Source organism: Carassius carassius, chromosome 28, assembly GCF_963082965.1.
Source record: "Carassius carassius chromosome 28, fCarCar2.1, whole genome shotgun sequence".
NCBI lineage: Eukaryota > Metazoa > Chordata > Actinopteri > Cypriniformes > Cyprinidae > Carassius > Carassius carassius.
In genome coordinates, this window is record NC_081782.1 from 15492888 (window position 1) to 15520589 (window position 27702).

The 27702-nt window shown below is 37.4% G+C and overlaps 2 protein-coding genes and 1 pseudogene across 3 annotated transcripts; 2 read left to right on the top strand and 1 right to left on the bottom strand.

Annotated features, from left to right (window-relative positions):
* Window positions 1-1343: 1343 nt before the first annotated feature.
* On the top strand, window positions 1344-14324 carry LOC132108072 (synaptotagmin-like protein 2). Of its 2 annotated transcripts, none has more exons than XM_059514565.1 (12): window positions 1344-1985; window positions 4155-4247; window positions 4512-4559; window positions 4672-4766; window positions 4861-4974; window positions 8359-8528; window positions 8611-8713; window positions 10057-10218; window positions 10916-11009; window positions 12936-13035; window positions 13153-13358; window positions 13463-14324. In XM_059514565.1, exons 1-12 carry the CDS (start codon window positions 1355-1357, stop codon window positions 13609-13611), a joined length of 1965 nt encoding a protein of 654 aa, XP_059370548.1. In that variant the 5' UTR covers window positions 1344-1354; the 3' UTR covers window positions 13612-14324. The 2 variants fall into 2 exon arrangements, with proteins under 2 accessions (XP_059370548.1, XP_059370549.1); XM_059514566.1 differs by having other exon boundaries at window positions 10931-11009.
* Window positions 14325-16979: 2655 nt separating this feature from the next.
* LOC132108434 (zona pellucida-like domain-containing protein 1) lies at window positions 16980-19563 on the bottom strand. Its single transcript, XM_059515138.1, has 9 exons — window positions 19438-19563; window positions 19163-19276; window positions 18596-18822; window positions 18325-18509; window positions 18167-18239; window positions 17993-18090; window positions 17542-17622; window positions 17280-17451; window positions 16980-17190 (listed from the first exon to the last, which is right to left on the bottom strand). The coding sequence occupies exons 2-9, from the start codon at window positions 19263-19265 to the stop codon at window positions 17059-17061; spliced, it is 1071 nt and encodes a 356-aa protein (XP_059371121.1). The 5' UTR covers window positions 19266-19276; window positions 19438-19563; the 3' UTR covers window positions 16980-17058.
* A 3257-nt stretch (window positions 19564-22820) lies between these two features.
* LOC132108074 (heat shock cognate 71 kDa protein-like) lies at window positions 22821-27229 on the top strand (annotated as a pseudogene).
* The last annotated feature ends 473 nt before the right edge of the window (window positions 27230-27702 follow it).

The following is a 27702-nucleotide window of genomic DNA, read 5'->3' on the forward strand; positions in this document are numbered from 1 at the left end:
TGCTTTTACTGCGAACAAGGTGCCTCCAGAGATCCCAGAAGTGAATATTTCTGTCAGTGGGAAAGTTAGTCTAAATGAGAACAAAATCAAGAGAGAGGAAGAGACTAAAGTCAAACTTGAAATCACTGACATCAAGCAGACTCAAAATCAGCCAAAGGAAATAACAGGTACTGAAGAGAACCAGCGACCAAAGATTGCCAATTTGAGATCTTTCTGGGAGAAAGAAAACATTGGACCAAAGATTTTGATCAGCAAATCTAGCGTACCGGTTAAAAATGAACACTTCATCCCTAGTGATATTTGTGGAAAGCCAACTGAAGGTGTAGAGGAACAACAAAGAAGTGAGCAGAGCTTGAAAGTAACATCTCCAAGACATCAGAAACAAGAGAGAGTTGGAGAAGATGTAGACCTTGAGCATGTTGGAAGTGGTAACACCACCTATACACCTCAAGTACCCATTTTTACAGATGAATCAGAACCCCCATTGATATATGCTAATCAGAAGACCGACCAAATACATGCAAGCTTTCCCTTAGAGAAAGATGTTCCAAATTTAAAATCATCTTCGCCATCCCTTGACAGTGGATCCTTGCTAGCAGATCAAAATGGTGATAGCAGAGGCACCATTAGTATCAACAGTAATGATGCAGATCACACTCCTCCAAAAGAATTGGAGGCAAAATCAAGAACAGCGCCAAGGACAAATCAAGTGCCTTTTGTTAAGCAGAATTCCCAGCAAGAGAACATGGCAGAGAGGATCAAGCAACTCAAGTCCTTTTGGGAGAAAGAATCTAGAACATCAGCAGCAGTTCAAAACAAATCGACTACTACTACTCGACTGAACCAAAGATTTACAAAATCTGAGTTTGATCTAAGAACAATAGGTACTGATTATGATGATTATGATGCCGATGATGTTGAGGACAGTATTTCTGCCAGAGGTAGACTGTCTCCTAATTTTTCGATGCATCCACTACGGAAGGATAAGCCAAATGTAATGGATGGTATGAGCACTTCACAGTTTAAGAACCTCCGTGACTTCTGGGGAGGATCACCTACAAAATCTGGGCAAAGATCACCAGTTCTTGAAAGTGGAAATCAGAGATCCTTAAGTCCACAAAGTCAAAATGAAAGAGCCAGTGTCAAAGACTCCGTAAATGAAAGCCATAACAAAACGTCCTCGCCAGCCAAAACCAGAGTATTCCAGTCTCCCTCAAAGAAGAGGATTATGTCAAGACAAGAATCTGGATCAAAAACTGATCAGTCACACATGGTCTCAGGCGAATCATTCTCCCATGGAGTGTCTCATTTTCTTCAGCAACAGAAAGGCTCTCACACCTCTTTAGAAGCCACAATGGTACCTAAACCTCAGGTTGGTCAAGAGTCACAACCTAAACATGGTAGAAGAAATAGCAAAGGCAGTCTAAATGGAAAAGCAAATGCCATGAGACGTGCCGCCAGTATGTTTTCTGTGAACACTGCAGTTGAGGAGCAAAGCCAGGACTTAAATCTTTTGTCCAAGAAGTCCCAGGGCCCCAATCTGCAACAGGTTAAAAAGGCACCAGAAGCCATCATCACACACTCCAGAAAAAAACAGGAAGCTAGCTATACCCTGCCAAAAACATCCCCAGAAATCTCTTGGAGAGACCGAGACAAAAACACTCAGAGAAGACCGTCACGTACCTCAGAGGATTCTGACTCTCAACCTCTTGCTAGATCCTTCATTCCACGGGACTACCAGCATTACCTTGGCATCACAGAGGACAGAAGTATGTACACTCCACCTCCAGTTAAAGAGCAGGTTGACGATCTTATATGCACTTCATTTACGTCATCTCCAGAGACACACCGCAGCTGTAAATGTTCCCCTGTGAAAACCAGTACTCCAGTACAGGGTTCCCCCGACCTACAAACCAGGAGAGGAAGCCTGGGATGCGACTCAACCACACAAACTGATGGAAATGCCACTAAGGGCAATTTAACCCGTGAGTTTTAACCTTTGACCTTGGTGTTGTTATCAGTATGGTCTATTGTTTTAGCTACAGGGACACTTTAAATTTTTTCTGTTTCATCAACTGCCAGGTGTGAATCGTTAATCTGATTATTCAGAAAAGTAATAATACACCTTCTGATCACAGTTCACAGTTCACAGCACACACTACATTCCAGAGTTTTATACTTAGGTTTAATGATTTAGAAAAAGTTTTTAACCATATAAGCATGAAAGTATAAGCATGAAATGTGTGTGCAGTTGTAACGGAGGCTAACAGATCGTGCTGTGCATGCAAACTTCTCTCCCCTGATCTCAAGAGGCGCACTAGTGACTGACAGTACTGGGTGCAGTCTTTAGCCTCCTTGTCAGGGCGCCCACCTCCCATGCCGGAGACCCACTCCAAATTATTAACATGACTTATAAACAGAGGTGGGTAGAGTACCCAAAAACTGTACTCAAGTAAAAGTAAAAGTACTTCTAGAAATATTTACTCAAGTAAAAGTAAAAGTACTAGTCTTGAATAGTTACTTGAGTAAGAGTAAAAGAGTATCGGATAAAAAAATCTACTCAAGTAGTTAGTTACTAGTTACTTTGGGTCATATATACTGAGCCTATTTTTATTTAGATATATAGATAAAATGTATGTTATGTGTGTGTGCGTGTATAAATGTATATATTTCATCATCCTTTACTCCAATTTATGTAATTTATTATAAAAGCTTGTCTGTTTACTTAAGTAACAGATATAGGTGTCATGCCATAACATATTTTTAATACGACTGACTTTATATTAAATGTGAATTTAACATTGAAAGTTAATGTGATTTAAATATTGCTACTAATCTTTCATTGTTCAGAAAGAGAGCAAATAACATTTACATTATTAAAGATAATTTTCACTGATAGTCTAGATTTCAATCACTCTCAGAAACTCCCATTAAAATCACTGAAACTGTTAACACTGTGAAATCAATATCTTAATTAAAGATTCGTACACACATCTGCACTTTGTTGTTTCTGACGAGAGAATTCGCCAGAAAGAGGTATTCAGTCAGTGAGCGAGTGAAGGAAGCACCGGCATTTTAGCGATGACTCATCTGAACGCCTCTGATTGGCCAATGCTTTAATAAGCTCAAAAGAATCATGTGTGATTGGTTATAATGCGCAGCGCTGTATAAACGCATCTATCTCTGGCTCAGCGCCAGCAAGCGATCACCGATCTGAATTTAGCAGCTGACTTGCACCAGTGTGATTGTATTAAAATTAATAAAATCTTAATCGGCTATTTTTTGTCTTTTGGAAGAGCCACACACGTACAACAAACTAATGTCACAGTGGTATCGTGTACTGTAATCGAATGTAGCCCAAGTTATTACCTGTTAAACAGTAGACAGCACACGCGGTGTTTATCTAATAAGGACCTCCATCGCTAGCAAATAATATCCTTTGCAGATTTCAATTCAGTGCAGTTCCAGCCACGTTTTCAACGCTCTTTCTGTTCTTAAACGTTACAACTCCGAGTGAACCACTTCAGATGCTCAGCGCGTGCGGCAGGGAACTGAACGACTCATTCAAACTGATTCATGAACCAATTCACTCGTTTGCCAATTGGTTTGATCAAGCCTTTGAACAGTATTGACTCAAAAGAATGAATCATTCGCGAATGGGCATCGCTCATTGCCCAGAGAAAAGTAGACGGCGCGTTTGGAACAAACTGAAGCATTTATAACATTTATTGCATTAAGATAAAGTAACGAGAGGAGCGTCGCCCACAGTAACGAAGTAAAAGTACAGATTTTCCCCCCAAAATTTACTCAAGTAAGAGTATAAAGTACCCATCTTTAAATATACTCCGAAAAGTATTCGTTACCCCAAAAAATTACTCAAGTAAATGTAACGAAGTAAATGTAACTCGTTACTACCCACCTCTGCTTATAAAGGACTAACAGACCCCAGTCTTAAACTATTTACAAATTAGGTATATGTAATTAAATCTGCATAGTATTAGAATTTCGCACAGCTTCCCTTTCAAGTGTAAAATAGTAAGTGCTCACATTACACAATAGTACAAGGGAACAAAACACCAGCCACATTCTTGTTGCTTCTTGCATTAATTATTTATACCTCTATGGGATCAAATTTACACTGTTAAATCTTACAGGTGAAATTGAAAGTCCCATTCAGAAAGCTTTGAGACGGGCTTCATCTAGACCAGTGTTCCATAAAAGCATGGAAGACATCAGCACTCTTCCTAGTAAGCATCAATCCTCTCTATCATGTCCAATGTTTTTTAAACTGTATCCGACTATAATTTATATACTGTTTATTATTAGTTTTTCAGTTAAAAGTACCATATCCATACTTAGCTCTTCCTTTCAGAGTTTACTTATCATGCAGTATCAGCACAATGCTTCTTCCAGAGTACACCTTATTGTTTGGCTCTAAATGGAAAGTACAGGTGACAACATTATCTGTTCTACTTTATCCTGTGTTTTGCCATTGTTATCTTTTCCCTAAGGACAAGACCAAAAACAAGCAAATGACTACATGCAGAGCAACTACGATGGCAAGTTTTGAGCTTATCTTCTTGATATGATTTTCAGTATATGCACTTATTTTGTCGACATCATATGACATTGGCATTTGCTCTGAATCTCACTTCTGATGTGTTGTTTAAGACTCTAGCACACTTGTCCAAACGTCTTTTGCCACATCAGACCCAGTGCACCTGAAGCAACTCAGTAAATCAGTGCCTTCATTCCTGCAAAAAGAAGTTGGTTAATTTGTCATTTTTATCTATGATGAAAGGCCAGGTCACAAAAAAATGTGTGGTGCTCAAAGTGTCTGTTACTGTCCTGTCTTTTTAGAGTGATGGAGGAGAAAGTGACTCTGAGAGCAGTTCTCGTAGCGGTGTACCACAGTGGAATAACAGACAATTCACTGACTTCAGCAACTACTCTGGATCCCCCTCCCTGTCATCTGTATGTTCATATTCTATATATTATATACCTACCTATATATTACTATTTACCAAGCACATGCATATAATATAGTATATACGCTATACACTTATGGAAACAGAACCTGTCAATTATTCCACTTGCCTCAGATATGATTTGTGTCATAGTTAATTTCTTTAAGTCATCATGAAGCACCATTCACAGCCCATTTTACTTTTGTAACCAGATCATCATAATCCAAATTAAACAGAATATTCTAGGAGAAAAAGGCAGTGCAGGGGTTTATTCTTAAGCCTGGTTCACACGGCAGGATAATTAGGCCGATTTTAGCCCCGATTGACACCTTCCGACAATCTTAAGGATGCTCCGATTATCGTAAAATAACCTGATCAGATATTCCTGCCGTGTGTGGTGTGTTAAGACTGCTCTCCTCTGCTCGGAAGGACGTCGGGACCGCTCCGATCTCAAATCGGGGATATCCAACATGTTGGATTTATTTGGCCCGATTTCTTCTCGTGTGTGGTGTCCCCCGAGGACAAACAATCACGCAAGCCTGTGGACTGTGGCGTGTAGCCAATCAGAAAGCGAGGTGACGAGGCGGCGAGGAAGTACCGGGAAACAAAATCAAAACAGCCGGCGGCATGGCGCACCAGAAAGTCCAGTGGACGTCGGAGATGGAGGACTTTGTCTCCACTTCTTTGACCATCGCCTTTTCTTGTTTTTCTTATGTTTTTTTTCGGTTACAAACAAAGCACAAACTATGGCCACTGCATCCTCTTCGTCCGCCATGATTGTTTACTCTGAGGTCACGTTTGATCTCGAAAGGATTTTGCGAGATTTCCCGTCTGACCTGGGAATGCTCGGGAGTCAAATCGGTTCGTGTGTGATGTGTTGATTTTGCCATGTGGCTGCACACCACACACTGTACGACCAAAACTGTTAGAGCCGTGATTTTTTATCGCCGTGTGCGGGGTCTCTCAGGTTTGGAAAATCGGCCGACAATTTTAAAATCGTCCCGTGTGAACCAGGCTTAACCAGATTATGAAGATGAACATGTTTTTATTAAGTATGCTAATTAAATTGAATTACTGACCCTCATGACGTTCTAAACCAGTAAGACCTTCGTTCATGTTCGGAATACAGATTAAGATATTTTTGATGAAATCTGCGTGCTTTATGACCCTGCATAGACAGCAATGCAGATACCACATTCAAGGCCCAGAAATTTTGTAAATACATTGTTAAAATAGTCCATGTGACATCAGTGGTTCAACCTTCATTTTATGAAGATACAAAAATGTTTTTTGTGTGTAATGAAAAAAAGATAACGACTTTTCAACAATTTATTCTCTTCTTGCGGTATGCATAGTGTGTGGTGCTGCTGATGCAGGAGTTCTGATGTAGAACTCAGATATGCTGTGGAATGCACACACACGCAGGGTGGTATTGTCATTAATTGAGGTGGAGATTGACTCGGCAGAGAAGAAATTGTTGAATAAAGTTTTTTATTTTTTCATTGCACACAAATTATGATTTATTAACAAATTTCGGGAGGAGCATGCACTGATAATTACCACGGAACACCTATAAAAAATCAAAACAGTCTTTCCTTCATTATCTCTAGTCTTTCAGCATTGGCACATCCAATTGCCACAACATTTCAGAGATTTAATTATTTCGGGATGATAACTCCTTTGACATCACGAATCCTCTGGCATCTGGCAAATCGTCAGGCCACAGCAGAAGGCCTTCGGCAAGCCTGGGCCGCACCCCGGATGCCACAGCAGCCAGCCCCAGTACGCCAAATATGCATAACCTTTACTCATTATATGTTTATTATATGTAAGTGTGAGCTCGTGAAAAAGTATTCTTTTATCTTAGTAAAATGAAAATTGAACCACCGATGTCACATGGATTTTTTTTAACAAAGGCTTTTCTAACTTTCTGGGCCTTGAAAGTGGTAGTTACGTGGCTGTCAGGGTCAGCAAGCTCTAGGATTTCATCAGAAATATCTTAATTTGTATTCCAAAGGTGAAAGAAGGTCTTAAAAGGGTTAGTTCACTGAAATTTTTTTATTATGTCATTAATAACTCACCCTCATGTCGTTCCGTTCATCTTCGGTTATTTTAGATTTAGTCCGAAAGCTTTCTGTCCCTCCATTGAAAGTGTATATATGGTATATTGTCCATGTTGAGAAGACAGTGTTGAATAAAGTCATAATTTTTATTTTTTTTGGACCAAAATGTATTTTGATGCTTCAACAAATTCTAACTGACCCTCTGATGTCACATGGACTACTTTGATGATATTTTTCTTACCTTTCTGGACATGGACCGTATACCGTACACACAGCTTCAATGGAGGGACTGAGAGCTCTCGGACTAAATCTAAAATATCTTAAACTGTGTTCCAAAGATAAACGGAGGTCTTACGGGTTTGGAACGACATGAGGGTGAGTCATTAATGACATAATTAAACATTTTCGGTGAACTAACCCTTTAAGGGTTTAAAATGACATGAGGGTGAGTAATGACAGACTTTTCATTTTTGGGTGAACTGACCACTTATTAAAGGGATAGTTTACCCAAAAATGAAAATTTGATGTTTATCTGCTTACTCCCAGGGCATCCAAGATGTAGGTGACTTTGTTTCTTCAGTAGAACAAAAATTTAGATTTTTAACACAAAATGTTGCAGTCTGTCAGTCCTGTAATGGATGTGAAGCGGAATCACGGCTAAGACATACAAAAAAAAACATACACTAACAAAACCAAACTAAGCCCTGCATCTCATGAGGATACATTGATGTGTAAAGACACAAATCGATGGTCGATGATCGTCTGTGCAAGAAACTGAAATCTCTCAAATGGACCATTGACACTCTATCTAATTTTAATTAGGAGTGTCAATCGTCCACTTGAGAGATAGGTGGCGGTAATGCACTTATAAGTCTGTGATCTGCCATAAGCAAGAAGATGCCTCGCCTCATACGCCTGCTGCTGAGAATGCACTCAGGAGGACGTGCTTAGGAGAGCTCTAATAGTTTGGACATTGCATGAATCAAAAAACTATATAAATACTGTTCAGTTTCTTTCACAGATCGATTTATTTGTGTCTTTACACATCAATGCATCGTCACAAGAAGCAGGGTTTTATTTGGTTTTGTTTGTGTATGTTTTCTTTTAGTTTTATGTTTTAGCCATGATTCCCATTCACATCCATTATAAGACTGACAGACTGTAATGGTTTGTGTTAAAAAATCTCTCTTTGTGTTCTATTGAAGAAACAAAGTCACCACCATCTTGGATGCCCTGGGGGTAAGCAGATAAACATAAAATTTTAATTTTTCGGTGAACTATGCCTTTAAGCACATTGGTGTACAATACTGAATTTCCATCATCCTCAGGTTAGCGGCAGTGTTGTGAGTGTGTACAATAGCGACTACAGCAGTGTTGATGTCCAAGGAAGCATCCAGTTTTCACTCAACTATGTGCACAAGTTGCGGGAGTTCCACATCTTTGTTGTTCAGTGCCAGAATCTAGCAGCAGTGGACACCAAGAGGAATCGATCTGACCCGTAAGATTGCCATCTCAGTACCACCCATCCCTTTCTCCTCTAAATAGTTTTTTTTTCCATGGATAGCTTGTTCTTTTTCTAGGTATGTCAAGAGTTACCTCATTCCTGATCCCGCCAATTTGGGAAAAAGAAAAACTGCTGTGAAGAAGAAAACATTGAATCCTACATACAATGAGATTCTTAGGGTAAGAGCATCGCTTGGCACATTCTCATGCATTTAAATGTTATCCATTTAGTATAGTAATTACAATATATGTAATAATTTGATATATTTGCACATCACACTTCACTTTGTTGCATTAAAGGATACTCTACCCCAAAAATTAACATTTTGTCATTAATCACTTTACCTCCATGTCGTTCCAAACTCATAAAAGCTTCGTTCATCTTCGGGACACAATTTAGCATATTTAAAAAAATGAAAACCGGGAGGCTTGTGACTGTCTATAGACTGCCAAGTAAGTAAGGTCAAGAAAAGTATGAAAAGCATCTTCATGTCTGTCTGCATCACCGTAACATCATTTAGGAGAATATGAGTTGGACACAGGCAGCGTACGCTCTTCTGTGTCAGCCGCACCACAAGGATGCACTGTTTTCTTTCAAATCACAGTGTAAATACACTTTTATTTTTATTTTTATTTGCGTACAAAAAGTATTCTCGTTGCTTCATAACGTTATGGTTGAACCACTGATGGCAGATGGATTATTCTGACGACGTCTTTCATACTTTTCGGGACCTTGACAGTGTAACTTACTTGACAGTCTATGGGGACAGTCAAGAGCCTCCCGGTTTTTGTCCAAAATATATTAAATTGTGTTCCGAAGACGAATAAAGCTTTTACGGGTTTGGAACGACATGGGGGTAAGTGATTAATGACAAAATTTTCATTTTGGAGTGGAGAATCCTTCGACGCACTTAATCATAATGTACTTTTACAGAACTTTTTTTACAGTACTTTTACAGAAATTATCCCAGTTGAACTTTGACAAAACAACTTTACAGTGGTTCAAGACATATTTGAAACATAGACAACAATGTGTAATAATTAATAATGAAAAGTCATCCTTCACAACACTGAAAACAGGTGTCCCCCAGGGATCAATTCTTGGGCCTCTGCTTTTCACATTGTACATAAATGATTTACCAAACATCTGTCCGGGTGCAGGTTTCCATATGTATGCAGACGATACAGTCGTTTATGTGAGTGGCAAAAGTGTTGAGGCCATTACTGCGCAGTTGCAGCAACACATCAACTCTATGTCAGTATGGTTTCAAAACTCAGGACTAACCTTTAATTGCGCAATGTTTCGTAATTACTTTACTATTCATACCAAGCTGAAATGTCTAAATAGGCTGTAGGCTTAATTGGAGATTCCATTGTGACAACATGCCCCAATACTGGGTTTGTTCAATTTACTATAATTTCTTTCAGGCTATAATGGGGGAAATGCAGGCCCCAGTCTCCCCTGTATGCATTATACCAAATGCCTAATAATCTTTTTTCATGTTATTATTTGATGCATACAGTATAGAGTTCGAATGGAGTACCTGACATCCCAGGTTCTCAACCTTTCAGCATGGCACAATGACACATTTGGTCGTAACAGCTTCCTGGGTGAAATAGAGCTTGACCTCTCCTCTTGGGATTTTAATGACACAGAGTGGAAACTTTTACCTCTCAAACCAAGGGTATAGTATGAATTTATTGATCATTTCTCTTACATGGCACTTATGATATACAGCATTTTCAAAGTTAAAATACTTCATACACAAATGCATGATCTCTTACACTAATGTTACCTGGAAAACCAATAGGTAACCTTTTTTATTTTTATTTTACAGATTTATTTTTTTGGTTTACTAGATTTCGAAATTTTTCCGAACACAGAAACATCCGCCTTGTTGCGTACTATACGACAAATGTCAAAATATCAAACATGTTTAAAATCCACTGACTTGATGGAATGAAACTGAAGCAAAAAAAAAAAAAAAGCTTGGGCCTGTCATACACAAAAAATGCAATGACTTTTCCAGACTGCAAATTGGGACCAAAATCTATGCACAAATTGGGAGTATACTGCAGTATGCAGTTTTTGTGCTGCTAGTGTCATCTAGTGGAACAACAAAAGTAAAGCATGTTTTCAAACAAGTTTTGCAGAAGCCCCTTTTGCACATCACGTCTTCCCCAAATTTGACTTGAAAATCTTTTCACAACCTGATAGCAATCAATAATTAAAGTGGTCTAAATAAGATGGTGTATATAATTAGAGACGGTCAATCAGTATAACAAGAAACTATAAAAATTTGCCTATCCTAGCTTTAAATAATGGCAGAATTTTTTTTTTTTGGCTGAATTACGCCTTTATCTATTTTGTTCTGATTCCAGAATCTGTTCTCTCAGACCACAAACAGCCTCCAGCCATCTGACTTGAGAGGACAGATGAGACTGGCCGTACGTTTCCTGCCTCAGATTTCCCAATGTAAGGCTCCACCCTTTACAGTCATTTACTCTTCACAATAATTCACATTCATATGCTGTAAAAAATATTTTTGAAAATGAAAGTTGTAAGTAAAGATTATTGGAGTACATTTTACAACCCGAATTCCGGAAAAGTTGGGACGTTTTTTAAATTTTAATAAAATGAAAACTAAAGGAATTTCAAATCACATGAGCCAATATTTTATTCACAATAGAACATAGATAACGTAGCAAATGTTTAAACTGAGAAATTTTACACTTTTATCCACTTAATTAGCTCATTTAAAATTTAATGCCTGCTACAGGTCTCAAAAAAGTTGGCACAGGGGCAACAAATGGCTAAAAAAGCAAGCAGTTTTGAAAAGATTCAGCTAGGAGAACATCTAGTGATTAATTAAGTTAATTGATATCAGGTCTGTAACATGATTAGCTATAAAAGCTTTGTCTTAGAGAAGCAGAGTCTCTCAGAAGTAAAGATGGGCAGAGGCTCTCCAATCTGTGAAAGACTGCGTAAAAAAATTGTGGAAAACTTTAAAAACAATGTTCCTCATCGTCAAATTGCAAAGGCTTTGCAAATCTCATCATCTACAGTGCATAACATCATCAAAAGATTCAGAGAAACTGGAGAAATCTCTGCGTAAGGGACAAGGCCGGAGACCTTTATTGGATGCCCGTGGTCTTCGGGCTCTCAGACGACACTGCATCACTCATCGGCATGATTGTGTCAATGACATTACTAAATGGGCCCAGGAATACTTTCAGAAAACACTGTCGGTAAACACAATCCGCTGTGCCATCAGCAGATGCCAACTAAAGCTCTATCATGCAAAAAGGAAGCCATATGTGAACATGGTCCAGAAGCGCCGTCGTGTCCTGTGGGCCAAGGCTCATTTAAAATGGACTATTTCAAAGTGGAATAGTGTTTTATGGTCCGACGAGTCCAAATTTGACATTCTTGTTGGAAATCACGGACACTGTGTCCTCCGGGCTAAAGAGGAGGGAGACCTTCCAGCATGTTATCAGCGTTCAGTTCAAAAGCCAGCATCTCTGATGGTATGGGGGTGCATAAGTGCATACGGTATGGGCAGCTTGCATGTTTTGGAAGGCTCTGTGAATGCTGAAAGGTATATAAAGGTTTTAGAGCAACATATGCTTCCCTCCAAACAACGTCTATTTCAGGGAAGGCCTTGTTTATTTCAGCAGGACAATGCAAGACCACATACTGCAGCTATAACAACAGCATGGCTTCGTCGTAGAAGAGTCCGGGTGCTAACCTGGCCTGCCTGCAGTCCAGATCTTTCACCTATAGAGAACATTTGGCGCATCATTAAACGAAAAATACGTCAAAGACGACCACGAACTCTTCAGCAGCTGGAAATCTATATAAGGCAAGAATGGGACCAAATTCCAACAGCAAAACTCCAGCAACTCATAGCCTCAATGCCCAGACGTCTTCAAACTGTTTTGAAAAGAAAAGGAGATGCTACACCATGGTAAACATGCCCCGTCCCAACTATTTTGAGACCTGTAGCAGAAATCAAAATTGAAATGAGCTCATTTTGTGCATAAAATTGTAAACTTTCTCAGTTTAAACATTTGCTATGTTATCTATGTTCTATTGTGAATAAAATATTGGCTCATGTGATTTGAAAGTCTTTTAGTTTTCATTTTATTAAAATTTAAAAAACGTCCCAACTTTTCCGGAATTCGGGTTGTACAAGAAAAAACGTTTCTTCTTCATTTCACCTTTAATTCGATGGTTTACTTTTTATTTCAAAGTAATTTCTGAGTGAAAATGTTTCCTACACAAAACCCTTCTCAGTGCACAGCTGATATAATAAAAGGCAGCACATTATGTAACAGAAAAAGTCAAATGTCAAAGTTTGGTCAAATGATCAGTGCTAATGTTTCAATTTTTTTTATCCAGCAAAAAACACTCCTGGCTCTGGTGAGGTGCATATCTGGGTAAAAGACTGCAAGAATCTCCCTCTTATCAGAAGTCCAGCTATTGACCCATATGTAAAATGGTAATACTACTAATCAAACAATTCTGTTATATTGTGATTGCATGCCATTAAAGCTATTTTTCTTGACAACATCTTTAGTGTCCTACTAAATAATGGTTTGTTTAATTCCTTGCACAGCTTTGTACTCCCCGACACCAGCAAAAAGAGCCGTCAGAAGACTCGGGTGCTGAAGAGAACAGTCAACCCTGTATTTAACCATACTATGGTTTATGACGGCTTCAGGGCAGAGGACCTGAAAGAGGCTTGTGTGGAGCTTACTGTTTGGGACCGTGACCGACTAGCCAATCACCTGCTCGGAGGCCTGAGACTCGGAATGGGCACAGGTGCAGTCCAGTGTTCGATGTTTATGGGTTCTGAGATCTATAAACAAACACATATACAATACATATTAACACAAAAATGATATGCAAGCTAATTTTGTGTACAGGCAAGAGTTACGGAGTACAGGTGGACTGGATGGACTCAACAGCAGAGGAAGTCGCTTTATGGAGGAGAATGATGGAATCTCCCAATGAATGGGTGGAGAGCATGTTACCGCTGAGGATGGTAACAGCAGCCAAAAACACATGGAAATGATCAAATCACATCTTTCAAATAATATTTGTCCATATATAATATCTTGCATTTGTTATGATTTATAGTATAATAGATTAGGTTTTTGTCACATTAGGACTTTTTGGCCCACATTAGACCTGACATCAACACGAGTTCCGTTTCCAGATACATTGATATTCTTTAGCTGGATTTATTTATTGCCTTCAATCCTGTGTTCAGTGGGATTGAACAGAGATCTGGTTGAATATATTTAGCCAATAACATATTACATGAGATCATTTACCGATTTCAAAATGCTTTCCATAAAAGTAAGTTATAAGTAATGTCTAAAGGTGATTCTTTTCTAATGTAATCTGTTTTAAGAGGTTACAGATTTATATAGCTAATGAGAATCCCTTGAAACATCGTATATATTTTGAATTTAAAGACCTTATAAACTATAGAATATGTTCAAGACTTCAAAATAGTTTTGAAGAAGGTTGTTAAATCATTGCTGAAGAACTTTAAGGATACAATTTGAGGTTAAAAAAACTAAGATTCAAAGCCTTGACACGATGATTAAACCAGGACAGGAGGGAAACAGAATGTGTGTATACAAACTGTGTGGGGGAATAGATTTGATGCCAAAAATGTGCAAAGTGGGTGACTGCTTTATTTGTCAAATATGCCTGTATTAACATCAGAGCTCACAGACACACTGTACTACAAGCAAAATAATGCAGGATACTCCTGATAAACATAAACATTTTTTTTATCTTGTTATGTCAAAGGTATTTGTATGTGCATGGTGACAATTTTTTCCCCCTAGTATGGGTATATACTACACTATATCATGCACATAATGCACAAATTAACATCTGGCTGCCCAAGAAAGTAGCACAGGACTTTCCAGAAAAATGCAGTTTTAAAATCTGCTAACTTGTTGGCTACTCAATTGTTTTTAAGCCATTGACAGTGCTGTATTGAACTTTGTGTTACATGACAATGCAATTCTGACAATGCATATAAATACAATGCACCACTGTTGAGATCTGGTGCAAAGAGCCAAGGCTCTGAAAGGAGGAGGTAAGACCGGGTCACGCTCTCAGAACAAGAGCTCTGGTCAGACTGAGAGAGGAGCAGAGTTGTCTGAACGTGTGTACCCTGTGGAGCTGGCACATACTCTCTGCTGTCTCAAAGGACTAGATCAACAGCATCAAGTTCCACACACTCTTTCAGAAAAAAACTAAGAACATGTGCTATTTGGGAGAGAAAGATTTTGCAATAAGATTCACATAAATGTGAGATATGCATAAACGGATGCACAAAATTGTGAAATCTAAATGTTTGCCCTCTTGACCCACATTCTCCAATACCGTCAGAACGTGTTAAGTCAAAATGTGCTATTCACATAAAAAAAAAAAAAATGGAAATGGAAAATATATTAATGTTAGCTCTTAAAGATGAGAACAAATTATAGTCCCCAGTCCTATAATATTTGGATGCCTGTGATAAATGACATCAACTGTCAACTGTTGAATGGGGTTGGTTTGGTACAGTATATTATGCAAGTTTAAAAAAAGTCAACTTAATTGTATACAAATTATTCTAGTAATCATAATTATGTGAATGTAGTACACGAACATTACCCATATAAATTATATTATAAGGGGTGATTCTATAATTGGAGATACGTCTTGTAAAAAAAAAAAAAAAAAGAATTTCACTAACAGAAACTGTTTCCAGTATCTTATTGAAAACATATCCAGTTTTAATAGTTCAGAGCTTGACAAACACAAGTTTTTAGAGTTGTAGGACACTTCTTACAGAAAGTATTATATTGTTATGGCCTGTAATCTTTTGATTCATATTGAGTAACAAATTATTATAATAATTAAAAACATAACCATTTGAAAAAAGCAGAAAATTAAATAAATAAAGACCCAAATGTAGGCTTCACCCAGCTCGGTAAAGTTGACAAGATATTCACAGATTACACAGATACTACACAAATGAAGCCTATTTTCATTCGTAGTGATGTTGAAAACGAGCTACAAGCGTGTTTCTTTCAAAACAAGCTTTCCTCCACTCTGTACAAAATACATTGATCTACACATTTTTTTATGATTTTAGATTGTATTTCCTTTTTAAGAATTCCTTTTTTCCCCTTTATTTACATTTTTTATGATTTTGTTATTATGAAAAATATCCAATAACTTTACTGTTATTGGACATAATAGTTAATAGCTTGAAAGTAACACACTGCACTTTCACCAGTTCCAGTTCACACATTTCTGCTCTCCTGCTTGTTTTACTAAAACACTCGTTTTTTTAAATAATTGTTATTTCCTTTTCATCTTGCATACGTAAAAGGCTTATTTCACGTTCTGCAGCCTAAGCTCCACCTGTTGTGAGAGAGTGAATTAGAGTTCTCATTCAGCCGGCTGCTGTGTTTGTTTTGCTTTATGTAGTGTAGTTATATATTTTATGTAGTATAGTTTCACAAAGCTGAAGTCAAAATTCAGTTTTTGCTTTAAATTTTGGAATTCTACCATTTAACTAAAAAATGCTGAAACAAAACAAAAATTATAATGGTGTCCACAAATGCCATAACAAACCATCAACTTTTAACTATTAAAAATGGTTTCTGAAGTGAAATACAGACCAAGCGTGGAAGGGAAACAGATGTAGTACTCATTCAGTCATACGCATGTTTATGCTGTGATAGTCTTAGATGGTAATATACTCCTCACTTTTGTGAAGACTTCTGTGCACCTGTGTTTGATGTTATGCGAACAATTATTTAACTGAACATTAAGCTGCTAATGAATGAAATCCTAACTGATAACGCAGATATGTGAAAATCCCGGGGGGACAACGGCAGGTTCTAATATTTTTATTCAAGTTTAAACTGAATAAAAATGGTTACATTCATAGTGCATAAAGCAGTGTTACATGCATTAAAGAGTTTTCAAAAGAACAAAATATGTAAACTACACTACAGCATGTTTCTTTTTTCTTGCTCTCACAGAAACATAGAATAACAGAAAATAAAAATCGCCAAACAAGTCTATCTACCACATTACATTGAAAAATTAAAGTGCTAATAACTGACACATAATATATATTCTCACATTTATGTAACAAGTGAGATATCTTCTAAGAAACATTGTTTTCAGTCAAGTGATAAGGAATTCCCGAATCCCGATGTCGATCACTGTGCAAGTCCTGATGTAGACAACCAGTCAGACAGAAAGAAGCTCAGCAAGCCAGTGGCTACACCAACATACGTCAGCTGAGGGATGGATGCTGATGAGGTTACTAGATACACATGGAAGATCAATCAATATTAAATCACAAATACAAATTACAAAACAATAAGGTTTAGATAAGGTTCTTAATGAGTGAACTCTTACATAAAGCGGACACAGGGCCACCTGAGGAAGAAGTGGAAGAGAATTTGAAATCAGTACAAATCAGTAACTTTAGTTATTTTGATAGAACTATTATATGATTCTTTGTACCGCTGTCAACTTTAGTTTTGATTGGTCCTGAGGAGACAGTGGCAACATCAGAAGAGTTGTACACTGGAGACTGTACTTCTCTTTTCGTAATGCATTTCTACCAAAAAAAAAAAAAAGGTCTGATGAAATCCACAAAAATAAAGTAAAGAAATTCAATTCTGTCATCAGGTAAGCACGATTAGTTACCGGAAGCAAGTTGGCGCAAGTGGAGTTCTCACAGAGTCTGGTAGCACAATGCAGGTAGAAAGTGGAGACGGACAGGTTTTTGTGTTCCACAAAGCGGAAGGCCTCAAAGGAGAAGAGAGCTTCCTGGGATATCCCATTCCGATCGATCTTTGTCTGGGCATCACGATTACACCTAAAAACAACAAGAGATGTGATTTTCACAAGAGAATTAAAGCGTCTTCTCAACTCCTCTCTTTCAGTCTGCTTTTTATGAATGACTCACCCAATAAAAAGATCGTAAGAGGTGCTGAGGGCTGGATACGGGCTTGTTGTGGCATAGCAACGGTCTAGCAACACATTGAACCTTAAAATACACAATAATATAGACAATAATATTAGGTTTGACTGATCTGTTAATTTATAATCACCATTGTTCAATTCAATGTTGATACAGTACATTCAAGAGTTCCAGTGTTGTTACTGTTAACTAAAACCAAAACTGTTGAAATAAAGGTTGAAATCAAATCAAATGTAAATATTAGAAATGTTGAAACTAACTGAAATAAATACATTTGAGTCGATGTATTAAAATAACAAACACTGAAATAAAAATAAATGGAGCTTAATAGAAATATTATAAAAAGCACATACTTAAACTAAAATTAAACTGAAAGCTGAAAATAAATCAGGAGTGAAATAGTATATACTATAACCCCGGAGAGTTGAATTCTTACTTGTTTGTGAGATTTGTTGCCTTGATCTGCACATATATGCGAGTTTTCAACTGCAGCCCAGATCCTGGTATCTGGAGTCTGGTTGTGTAGTCGGCAGTCTGTAAAAAAAGAGAGGATGTCAAGAAACTTGTATTCACTGATTAATTAAGTGTTATTTATTGAAAAGATCCTTACACTGAAAAGAGCCATGCTTAGAGTACTGACGAAGCTGCCATTGTTGTCCTTTACTGCTAGACTCACTCCTGACCTGTTGGCACAAAAAGACACTTTGTCACACAAGTTAGAGTGCAGAAACCTCCACCAAGAAACAGATTCTTGGCATTTATACTCACACGCCGAGCTCAGTGTTGTTGACTAAATACTGCAGTGGATACAGACACGAAAACTGGTACATCAGTTGTTGCCTGTAAGAGATAGTGCTGGTGCTGGGATCCCAGGAATTGATTAATCCAGAGATATTAACGGACTGGATTTGGGAGAAGTCGGAGAATATCCCTGATCCCACTTGACTAAAAATCTAACCAACAAACACATCACACACATTATGGAAATCTGTAAGATTAAAAGTTCCAAGCTGATTGCTTTAAAGTGAAAAGCTCTTACGTTCATATTGTTGCCACAAAGGACGAGCGCCTCCTGAGAGATTGAGAAGTTGAACAGCAGGACGGGAGGATTAACAGTCCAGTCCGCTACTCCACGGCAGGCTGGGGTGCTAAACTTAGCATTCAGTGCCATTAGGGATTCATTGTATCCCGCAAAATACATTGGACAAATGAGAACTTTTAAAAACATTTGACTGGTTCCACACACCACTGTCATGTCAGCGTTTTCTGAAAGACAATGAAAATGTTCTGTTACTCAAGGTGCTCCTGCATTCATTTGAATCAAATGCATTTTAATCAGTTATTTTTTCCCTTTAAACAAGATGTATGTATCTGAGAACCCAAACTAAGATCATTTTAATTCTGTTTAAAAAATTTAAGAAAAAATCAATCAATCAAGCCTTCTATGGCTTCGTTGTGAAGAACCTTTTAAGTACCTTTATTTTTAAGAGTGCAATACATCGTTATATCTTCTGCAGTTTTGCTTCTCGAGTAAATGTATTAATTTTTCATAATGTTTAGATGAAAATGAGACGAATCTGATTAAGAAACTATAATAAGCACTAACCTGCCAGTCTGTATGTGGGCTGAGTGAGGCATGTTGTGAGACCCTGACCTTCACACCGTAAAAGAAGGCCAGAAAGACACAATAGCTGGACTATTCTGATCATCCTGAGGCAAACTAAAACAGACAAACCATTAGAAAATACAAACCAATGACGCTAAAACTTCTTTCGGACATTTTTCATTTAATATGAATATACTTTAAGAAAAAAACTAGTCTGTTTTTTAAATAATAACAATGTTAAATCGGATCATTTTAGAGAGTAAAAGAAACGTTACCTTTTGGATCTGTCAGCTCCTGATGAGTAACTTCTCCTTCCTTTCTTGGAGATTCTTCCAGATTTGGTATTTATACAGATGAGAAGGGTGGGAGAGAAAACTTGACAAAAGACAGCAACACGAGAGTCTCCAGCGATCTCCACACTGTTATCTATTCAGATCTGGTAACTAAGTTTGTCATCAATATTGTTGATTGAACAGATAGTTGCTAGAACCACACCTGGAACTGGCGCATGGAAATAAAAGGATCTCAGGTCTCTTTCTTCATTAAGGTCTTGAGATTTCAATTCATCCTATTCAGTCGGGTCAGGCAAATCATTCAACGGTTAATAATACAAATATAATACCACTGTAGGGTCATGTAAGACAATAATGGAATGTACATTTTTTCAGTTTAATGTTTGCTGAAGTAGAATTCTTATTCATAATAAAAAAAAATTATATTAATTTATTTATATAATTATTTGTGGAATATTTCACCCAAAAATGAAATTTCTGTTCAAAAATTATTTATTCACCCAAACCTGTATGACGTCATCCAAAGCTTTGTGACTTTCTTTTTTCTGTGGAACTTTAAATAAATTATTTAGAGAAATGAAATATATATATATATATATATATTTTTTCTTTTTTTTCTGTACAATGGAACTGATTTATTAGCAACAAGGTAAAACAAGTATTATAAAATAATAATAATAATTATTATTATTTTGTCTATACAATGAAACTGATTTATTAGCAACAAGTTAAAAAATATATTCTTTTGTGTTCCCACAGGTTTGGAACAACAGGAAGAGTAGATAATGACAAAAATAAATAATAAATAAGACTATTCCTTGAACAAAGGGTATAAGATAAATTGTAAAAAAAATAAAAGATTTTAATACAAATAAACATAAGAGATTTGATATACAAAACAGTATTTTCTAATGTATTATAGGTATATTCAATATTCAATCTTCACTATTTTTATGTTATTTTATGAGTTTCCCAATATGCTTTAACAGAGGTATATAATGTTTGGCGGGTGTTGGCACTTTGTCGCAAAGGTAGGGTGTTAAAGAAAGGTGTTGTTCACTTAACAAGGAGAGCTAGAATTTCTTTTTATGAATATTGGTACTAACTCTAGTACTTACATCATAGTTAAACACTTATTTCAACAAAAAGGTACCCCCTGTTCTTTTCTTAGGACACCAAGCACATTCAGAAAATTCCCTTGATGAAACCAAGCACCTTTTCAATACATACAAAAAAGGGAATTCCTCTTGTAGGACAGAGCAATAACAATGATTCTCAAAGAGTTTCTTCAAAATGGTCATGCCGCTTTCAGTATTCAACAATTAGTATAACATTTCTTAATTAATGTTTCTTAATAAATATACATAATGAGTATTTCAGTCATGTTGGAAAATTAACTAATAATTCATTCCCAGAATGTTTTTTTTTCTTCATAGGTTCAACTCAAACTCAATGTCAAACTTTATTTTTATGACCGGGTCATGACTGCACGCTTGTCTGCCCTTTAGCTTTATCCAGGTCAGGTACAAAAAGCTATTGTGAATAAAACGATACAATGACATTCCTCTGTTTCTGATTGAACTCCCTTTTTATTGAAAATATCACATCCCAAAGGATTTGAAATGATCAACCACGTTGCTTTGTCTGGAGCTCAAAGGTGTGTCCAGCTTCTGCTGTGATATCTGTCTAGGGTTCAACTCATCACACCCTCTATAGACAATACCTGCACCCTCTTTATCCCTTAGTTTTTTACTGTAACGGATTGTTTTCAGTGTCTGTATGTGAACTGACTGTCTTATTATTGACAACTGTGACAGCTCTCTGACTGACAGGGTTTTTCATTACTATGCCACCCTGTGGCCACTGTTGATGTGGCAGATTTACAGTGCAGCTACACTGCAGTTTCATTGTGGACCTGTAGCCAGTCAATAAGAAACCTGAGTTTGTACTTAGAGAATTTTTTTAAATATGTGCATAGTGTCTGTGATTTTGGGCAACAATGTAAGCATTTACTTGTGTTCCTTTCTTGTAAAAAATATTTTTTGTAAAAAATGCAAAATATTTGATAAAAAAAACAGACTTTAAAGTTAAAGTTCCCTCAGTTTGAACTCAACCTGTCACACTTACCATCTTATGACCATAATAATTTACACTCATATATGACATCATTTACCAGAAATTACATCATTCTGGTCTCTTTAATGCAGAAAATAACAACTCAACCATGTCACATAAAATTAAGATGCAAAATTATTACTTTTTCAACATTTTATTTTAATCCATAAGTATGTACTTAATCCATAAGTATATACAATGTACTTATTTTATTGCTGCGATATATGGTCTACTCTCCCGATCTCCCCAGTGGGCATATTTTATGTGAAAAACCACAACTATGTAACACTCAACCCGTCACAAATAAATGTATTTCTCATTGTTACGGGGTTGTAAACTTGTGACAATTTTTTTTTGTTATTTGCTTCATTTATTAATAATTTTAATTAAAAAAAACGTGGTTTCAAATATCAAATATATATACTCCAAAATCATCACAACACAAATTTTTGTTTTAAATACAAATTTTTGATGTAATATGTCCACTTAAACTTTGACAAGCATCATACATCAGAAACTGCACCCACATTTGCAGCAGAAAGAAAATGTTGGCCATGCAGATGTGTTGGCCCATAAACAAGGGGACAATATGAGAGAGGGAAACAAAACCAAAAATGTAAATTTAAGGCAATGTATCCCTTCAAATGTATTACATTCTTCAACCCCGTCACACCTTGTCAGATTAATATTTTTAGGAAAAATATAGGGAAGACAGTTAAGAAACAAAAGTATTTCTTGCTGATCTGACGTTCAGGCCTAAAACAAATAACAAAAAATTGTGGTTTTAGTTAAAATTTGAAATGTAAAATATATATATATATATTTTACAAATATATTTTACAAAAATAAAGAGCCGGTAGACACAATTTATATATTTTTAGCTTTTTAGGTTTATCGTCCAGTCCGTTGCGTTAGTTTCAATAGGTTAATTTCTTATTTTATTAAATCATATATTTTTCACCTTTCCAATTTTTATGGAACTACTTCAGTCATGTTTAGCTATTTTATGCTTACTGTAATCGATATTCTATGACACAGCCATGACCATCCATTTGACTGGATTTCTGATTAGTGCAAAAAGTTCTCTAAATTACCTGGCAATGTTCTAGAACTCTATGTATCGATATTTCCCTCCTTTTAGGAACATTCTGCTGTGTAATATGCGGAATTCTGCTGCGTTCTTCATCTCAGAAGGCTGCAGCGGCCGCGCGACGTGATTGGCTGCTGCTGCGCTCGTCTCATGTTCTGGACTGTTCTCAGGAAGAGACTTAAGCGCATTACAGCGCACTCCTCTGCCTTCTGCTGCAGACACCGCGCGCGTCTCGAGCTGCGACACCACACAGGTGATTGACAGACTCACAGCGTTTCTGGTGAGCATTATGATGAATGTTGCGTTTAAAGTTAAAGAGTTTTGATGTTTGTTTTTTTATTATAAACAAACTATTGCACAGTAGAGTACTAAGACCAATATGCGTTGAGTTTGATGCTTTTCGGGCTTGATAGTTTAGCAGCTTAACGGTACAGTTTACTCAACAGTCAAAATAACGACATCATTAATTCAACCTCATGTTGTCCCAAAGCTATGACTTTCATTTTGTCTTAAATCATAAAGTGATGATAGGCGGAATGTTTGGAAATGACAGACGCTGTCATTCCGCTAACATTTCCAACACGAGGAAATTACAAAACTGTCAAATTTTAGTAGCGCTAGCTAACGTTAAATGTTATTTTAATATTTTCACTGCATTCGATCTGCATTCTGAACCAGCGATAATATGGAATGTTCTAGAACGTTAATAACTGATGCCATTCGAGTGTTGTGCGCGGGTTTGATTAGGGGCTATGGAATGTTCTAGCTGCAGATGATTCCAGAATAAGACACTCCCAGTTTTTCCAATTCAAGAATGCTTACGGAAATCACAAGTGTTGCATAATAAGTTAACGAGCAAACGACAGGAAACTGAACCTTAACTTTACCTCAGTTAGTCACTTATCTTAAAGGGATAGTTCACTCAAAATTAATATTTTGTCATTTTACAGCTGGCATTCTTTCTGACCTTTATTTTCCACAGAAGAAAGTCTTATAGATTTGGGATGACATGAGTAAATGATGACTTTTTTTGTCATGGTTTTTATTTATAAACACATAATCACTAATTAAACAGAAGGAATGTTAAAGCTGTTGTCAAGTGCTTTCCTCATATCTATTTGAAGGAGCATCTTTTAACACAGTGACAGCTGATCTGCTCTGTGGTCCATGTAGGCCACAGGATCATCTGAAGTCTAGTGTGCCAGTAAAGCTTCCAAGTAAACAGCCATATAGTGTAAATAAAGAATTGAGCTATGAGTAGGATATCAAACAAACATACATCCCTTATTTGGAAGGCTTGGGTTGAAAGCTTAAAATGTATTTCATCATGAATATTAACCACTGCCATGTGTGTTTGCTGCCAGCAGAAACCATGTCAAAGGGACCAGCAGTTGGCATTGATCTGGGGACCACCTACTCCTGTGTGGGGGTCTTTCAGCATGGCAAAGTTGAAATCATTGCCAATGACCAGGGTAACAGGACCACGCCAAGTTATGTAGCATTCACAGACACAGAGAGGCTGATTGGAGATGCTGCCAAAAATCAAGTAGCAATGAACCCCACCAATACAGTCTTTGGTAAGCAGCTTTATGCGTGATATAATTTTGAGATTTTTAAAAATGTATCCTTATCAACCAATACTGGACATTTAATTGTGCATTAGAATTTCCTGTAGTTTTACATTTAGATTACACTAACTCAGTCAGTTAAGATTTAAACACATAAATAACTTAATAACATGGTTAAGTGTAATCTTTGGCAAATCTTAAAATGAAAATAAAATATACATATTGTAGATTAACAGTCTGACATCTAAATGTAGCTAAATGTTTTTAGTCTTCATTTAAGCAAAATAATATGAATTTACAAGAATATTTGTACGCTTATTTATGTATTGTTGAACACGTTCAAAGTTTGTTGCCATATTTGTTTCTGTAGATGCAAAAAGGCTCATTGGACGGCGGTTTGACGAATCTGTTGTGCAGTCAGACATGAAGCATTGGCCATTCACTGTTATAAATGACAGCTCACGCCCCAAAGTTCAAGTTGAATACAAAGGAGAGACCAAGACCTTTTACCCAGAGGAGATTTCTTCCATGGTGCTTATAAAGATGAAGGAAATTGCTGAGGCTTACCTTGGAAAAGTAGGTTTCTGTCAAAACAGTGCCTGTATTTGCTATAATGCTTCTGAGAAACCGTCTCCCTTGTTGCTGTAGGTGTAAAGATGTTGACATGTCTAACATGTCAACACTGACACACTGCAGTTTATTAGAGCAGGAAAGAGGCCTGTTTGAATAACACATCTTAAACATTGTACTTTCTGATTCAGAGGATGACTTCAGTAAAAAGAATCAGCTGTTATACTTCATGAATCTGTGTTCACAGACCATCACGAATGCTGTTATTACGGTACCTGCTTATTTCAATGACTCTCAGCGCCAGGCCACTAAGGATGCTGGGACTATCTCAGGTCTCAATGTTCTACGAATCATCAATGAGCCGACTGCTGCTGCAATTGCCTATGGTCTGGACAAGAAAGTAAGTGTGCTACTTTTACTTACAACAGTATTAAAGCAGTAATTGTTGAATATAACTGATGTCTTTGTCTGGAACCAGGTTGGCTCGGAGAGAAACGTCCTGATCTTCGATCTTGGTGGTGGCACTTTTGATGTGTCCATTCTTACAATTGAGGATGGCATCTTTGAGGTCAAGTCCACAGCTGGAGACACTCACCTTGGTGGGGAAGACTTTGACAATCGCATGGTCAACCATTTCATCTCGGAGTTCAAGCGCAAGTACAAAAAGGACATCAGCGACAACAAGAGGGCCGTCCGTCGGCTGCGCACAGCATGTGAGCGGGCAAAACGCACTTTGTCCTCCAGCACTCAGGCCAGCATCGAAATCGACTCTCTTTATGAGGGAATCGATTTCTACACTTCAATCACCAGGGCTCGTTTTGAAGAGCTCAATGCCGATCTCTTCCGTGGCACATTGGATCCGGTCGAGAAATCCCTCCGTGATGCTAAACTTGACAAGACTCAGGTTCACGAAATTGTCCTTGTTGGAGGATCCACCCGTATCCCAAAGATCCAAAAGCTGCTCCAGGACTTCTTCAATGGGAAAGAACTGAACAAGAGCATCAATCCAGATGAAGCTGTCGCATATGGAGCAGGTAATGAAAATGGACGTCATTTTGAATGGCCTAATCTTCCATAAATGTCCTATTAGAGATAAATTTCCTTTTTATAGCTGTCCAGGCAGCCATTTTGTCTGGAGACAAGTCTGAGAATGTCCAAGACCTGTTGCTCTTGGACGTCACTCCTCTGTCCTTGGGAATTGAGACTGCTGGCGGCGTTATGACCATCCTGATCAAACGTAACACTACCATCCCAACCAAACAAACACAGACCTTTACCACTTACTCCGACAACCAGCCTGGTGTCCTCATACAGGTGAGCAGATGTTTATTTAAGTTTTTTTTTTTCATGGTTTCTGACAAAGTTTCACATGTAATGCATTCCTCTACTGTAGGTGTATGAGGGTGAAAGAGCAATGACTAAGGACAATAACTTGCTGGGAAAGTTCGAGTTGACGGGCATCCCTCCTGCTCCGCGTGGCGTCCCCCAGATTGAAGTAACCTTTGACATTGATGCCAATGGCATCATGAATGTCTCTGCTGTAGACAAGAGCACTGGCAAGGAGAACAAGATCACCATCACTAATGATAAAGGTAACATAACTATTGATGTCCTGAGTGCCTTTGGTTATTGGAAACCGAAGTCCTAATCAATGGTCCCAACTTTTCCAGGACGTCTAAGCAAGGAGGACATTGAGCGCATGGTCCAGGAAGCTGAGAAGTACAAGGCTGAGGATGATGTTCAAAGAGAAAAGGTTTCTGTCAAGAATGGCCTTGAGTCCTACGCCTTCAACATGAAGTCCACAGTTGAAGATGAGAAACTCAAGGGCAAGATTAGTGATGAGGACAAGCAGAAGATCCTTGACAAGTGCAATGAAGTCATAAGCTGGCTGGACAAAAACCAGGTATGGTTCTCAACTTTTGTGTCCGAGATGTCCAGTTATGTTTTTGCATCCATAGTACTCACTGCCTCTTATAATTTCTGTACAGACAGCTGAGAAGGACGAGTTTGAGCATCAGCAGAAGGAACTAGAGAAGGTGTGCAACCCTATCATCACCAAGCTGTACCAGAGCACTGGTGGGATGCCAGAAGGAATGCCTGGAGGCTTCCCAGGAGCTGGAGGTCCCCCTGGTGAAGGTGGATCCTCTGGACCAACAATTGAAGAAGTTGATTAAATCCTTCTGAGAAAGTTTCTCACTGTTTGGAGCACCTTCATAAGTATGCTTTCTCTTTCACGTTTCTCAAAGATTTATTTTTGACCAGTTGGGAGTTAAAAACTCATGAGTATTTGTTTTACCTGCTTGCTTTGTAGCTGTTCTGAGCAGCATGTTTTTGGTCCCATGTTAAACATATGTTAAAAAAATGCTGCATATGCATCACATTCTGGTGTGTTGAACACTGACAATAAAGTATTTGCTGTTCACAAAGTGAATGCTGTGTGGTTTGTTCTTCCTTAAAATAAAAAGTCTGAAATAAAGTTGTTGCAGTGTATGTAAACTGATTAAATACTCTCTTACTAAACTCAAAAGTTTGGGGCCAGTAAGATTTTGATTTAATAGAAATTAAAACTTTTGTTCAGCTAGATCTTTATATTGAGCAAAAGTGACAGTAGAAATATTAATAGTTACAAAAGATTTATAAATGCTGTTCTTCTCAAGTTTCCATTTGTCAAAGAATCCTGATTTATTTTTTTATCACAGTTTCCTATATATTATAACATTTAAAAAAAATATTAAGGAATGTTTATTGCATATTAAAAGTATTTCTGAAAGATCACATGACACTGAAGTTATGATAATGGCTTGACATAATAAATTACATTTAAAATAAAAAATAATAAAATCATACTGATCCCAAACTTTTGTATACTCTATATATTTTGTAAACAGCTTAAATGCATATAAA

Bases quoted from the DNA above. Each gene is read 5' to 3' on its own strand.
- LOC132108072 (XM_059514565.1), top strand. From the start codon at position 1,355: ATGGTACCTAAACCTCAGGTTGGTCAAGAGTCACAACCTAAACATGGT. The intron at 1,986-4,154 runs GTGAGTTTTAAC...TAAATCTTACAG, and splicing joins CACTAAGGGCAATTTAACCC to GTGAAATTGAAAGTCCCATT. The intron at 4,560-4,671 runs GCAAGTTTTGAG...GTGTTGTTTAAG, and splicing joins CATGCAGAGCAACTACGATG to ACTCTAGCACACTTGTCCAA.
- LOC132108434 (XM_059515138.1), bottom strand. From the start codon at position 19,265: ATGATCAGAATAGTCCAGCTATTGTGTCTTTCTGGCCTTCTTTTACGG. The intron at 18,240-18,324 runs GTGAGTATAAAT...TTGTGCCAACAG, and splicing joins AACAACACTGAGCTCGGCGT to GTCAGGAGTGAGTCTAGCAG. The intron at 18,091-18,166 runs GTAAGGATCTTT...CTTTTTTTACAG, and splicing joins TAAGCATGGCTCTTTTCAGT to ACTGCCGACTACACAACCAG.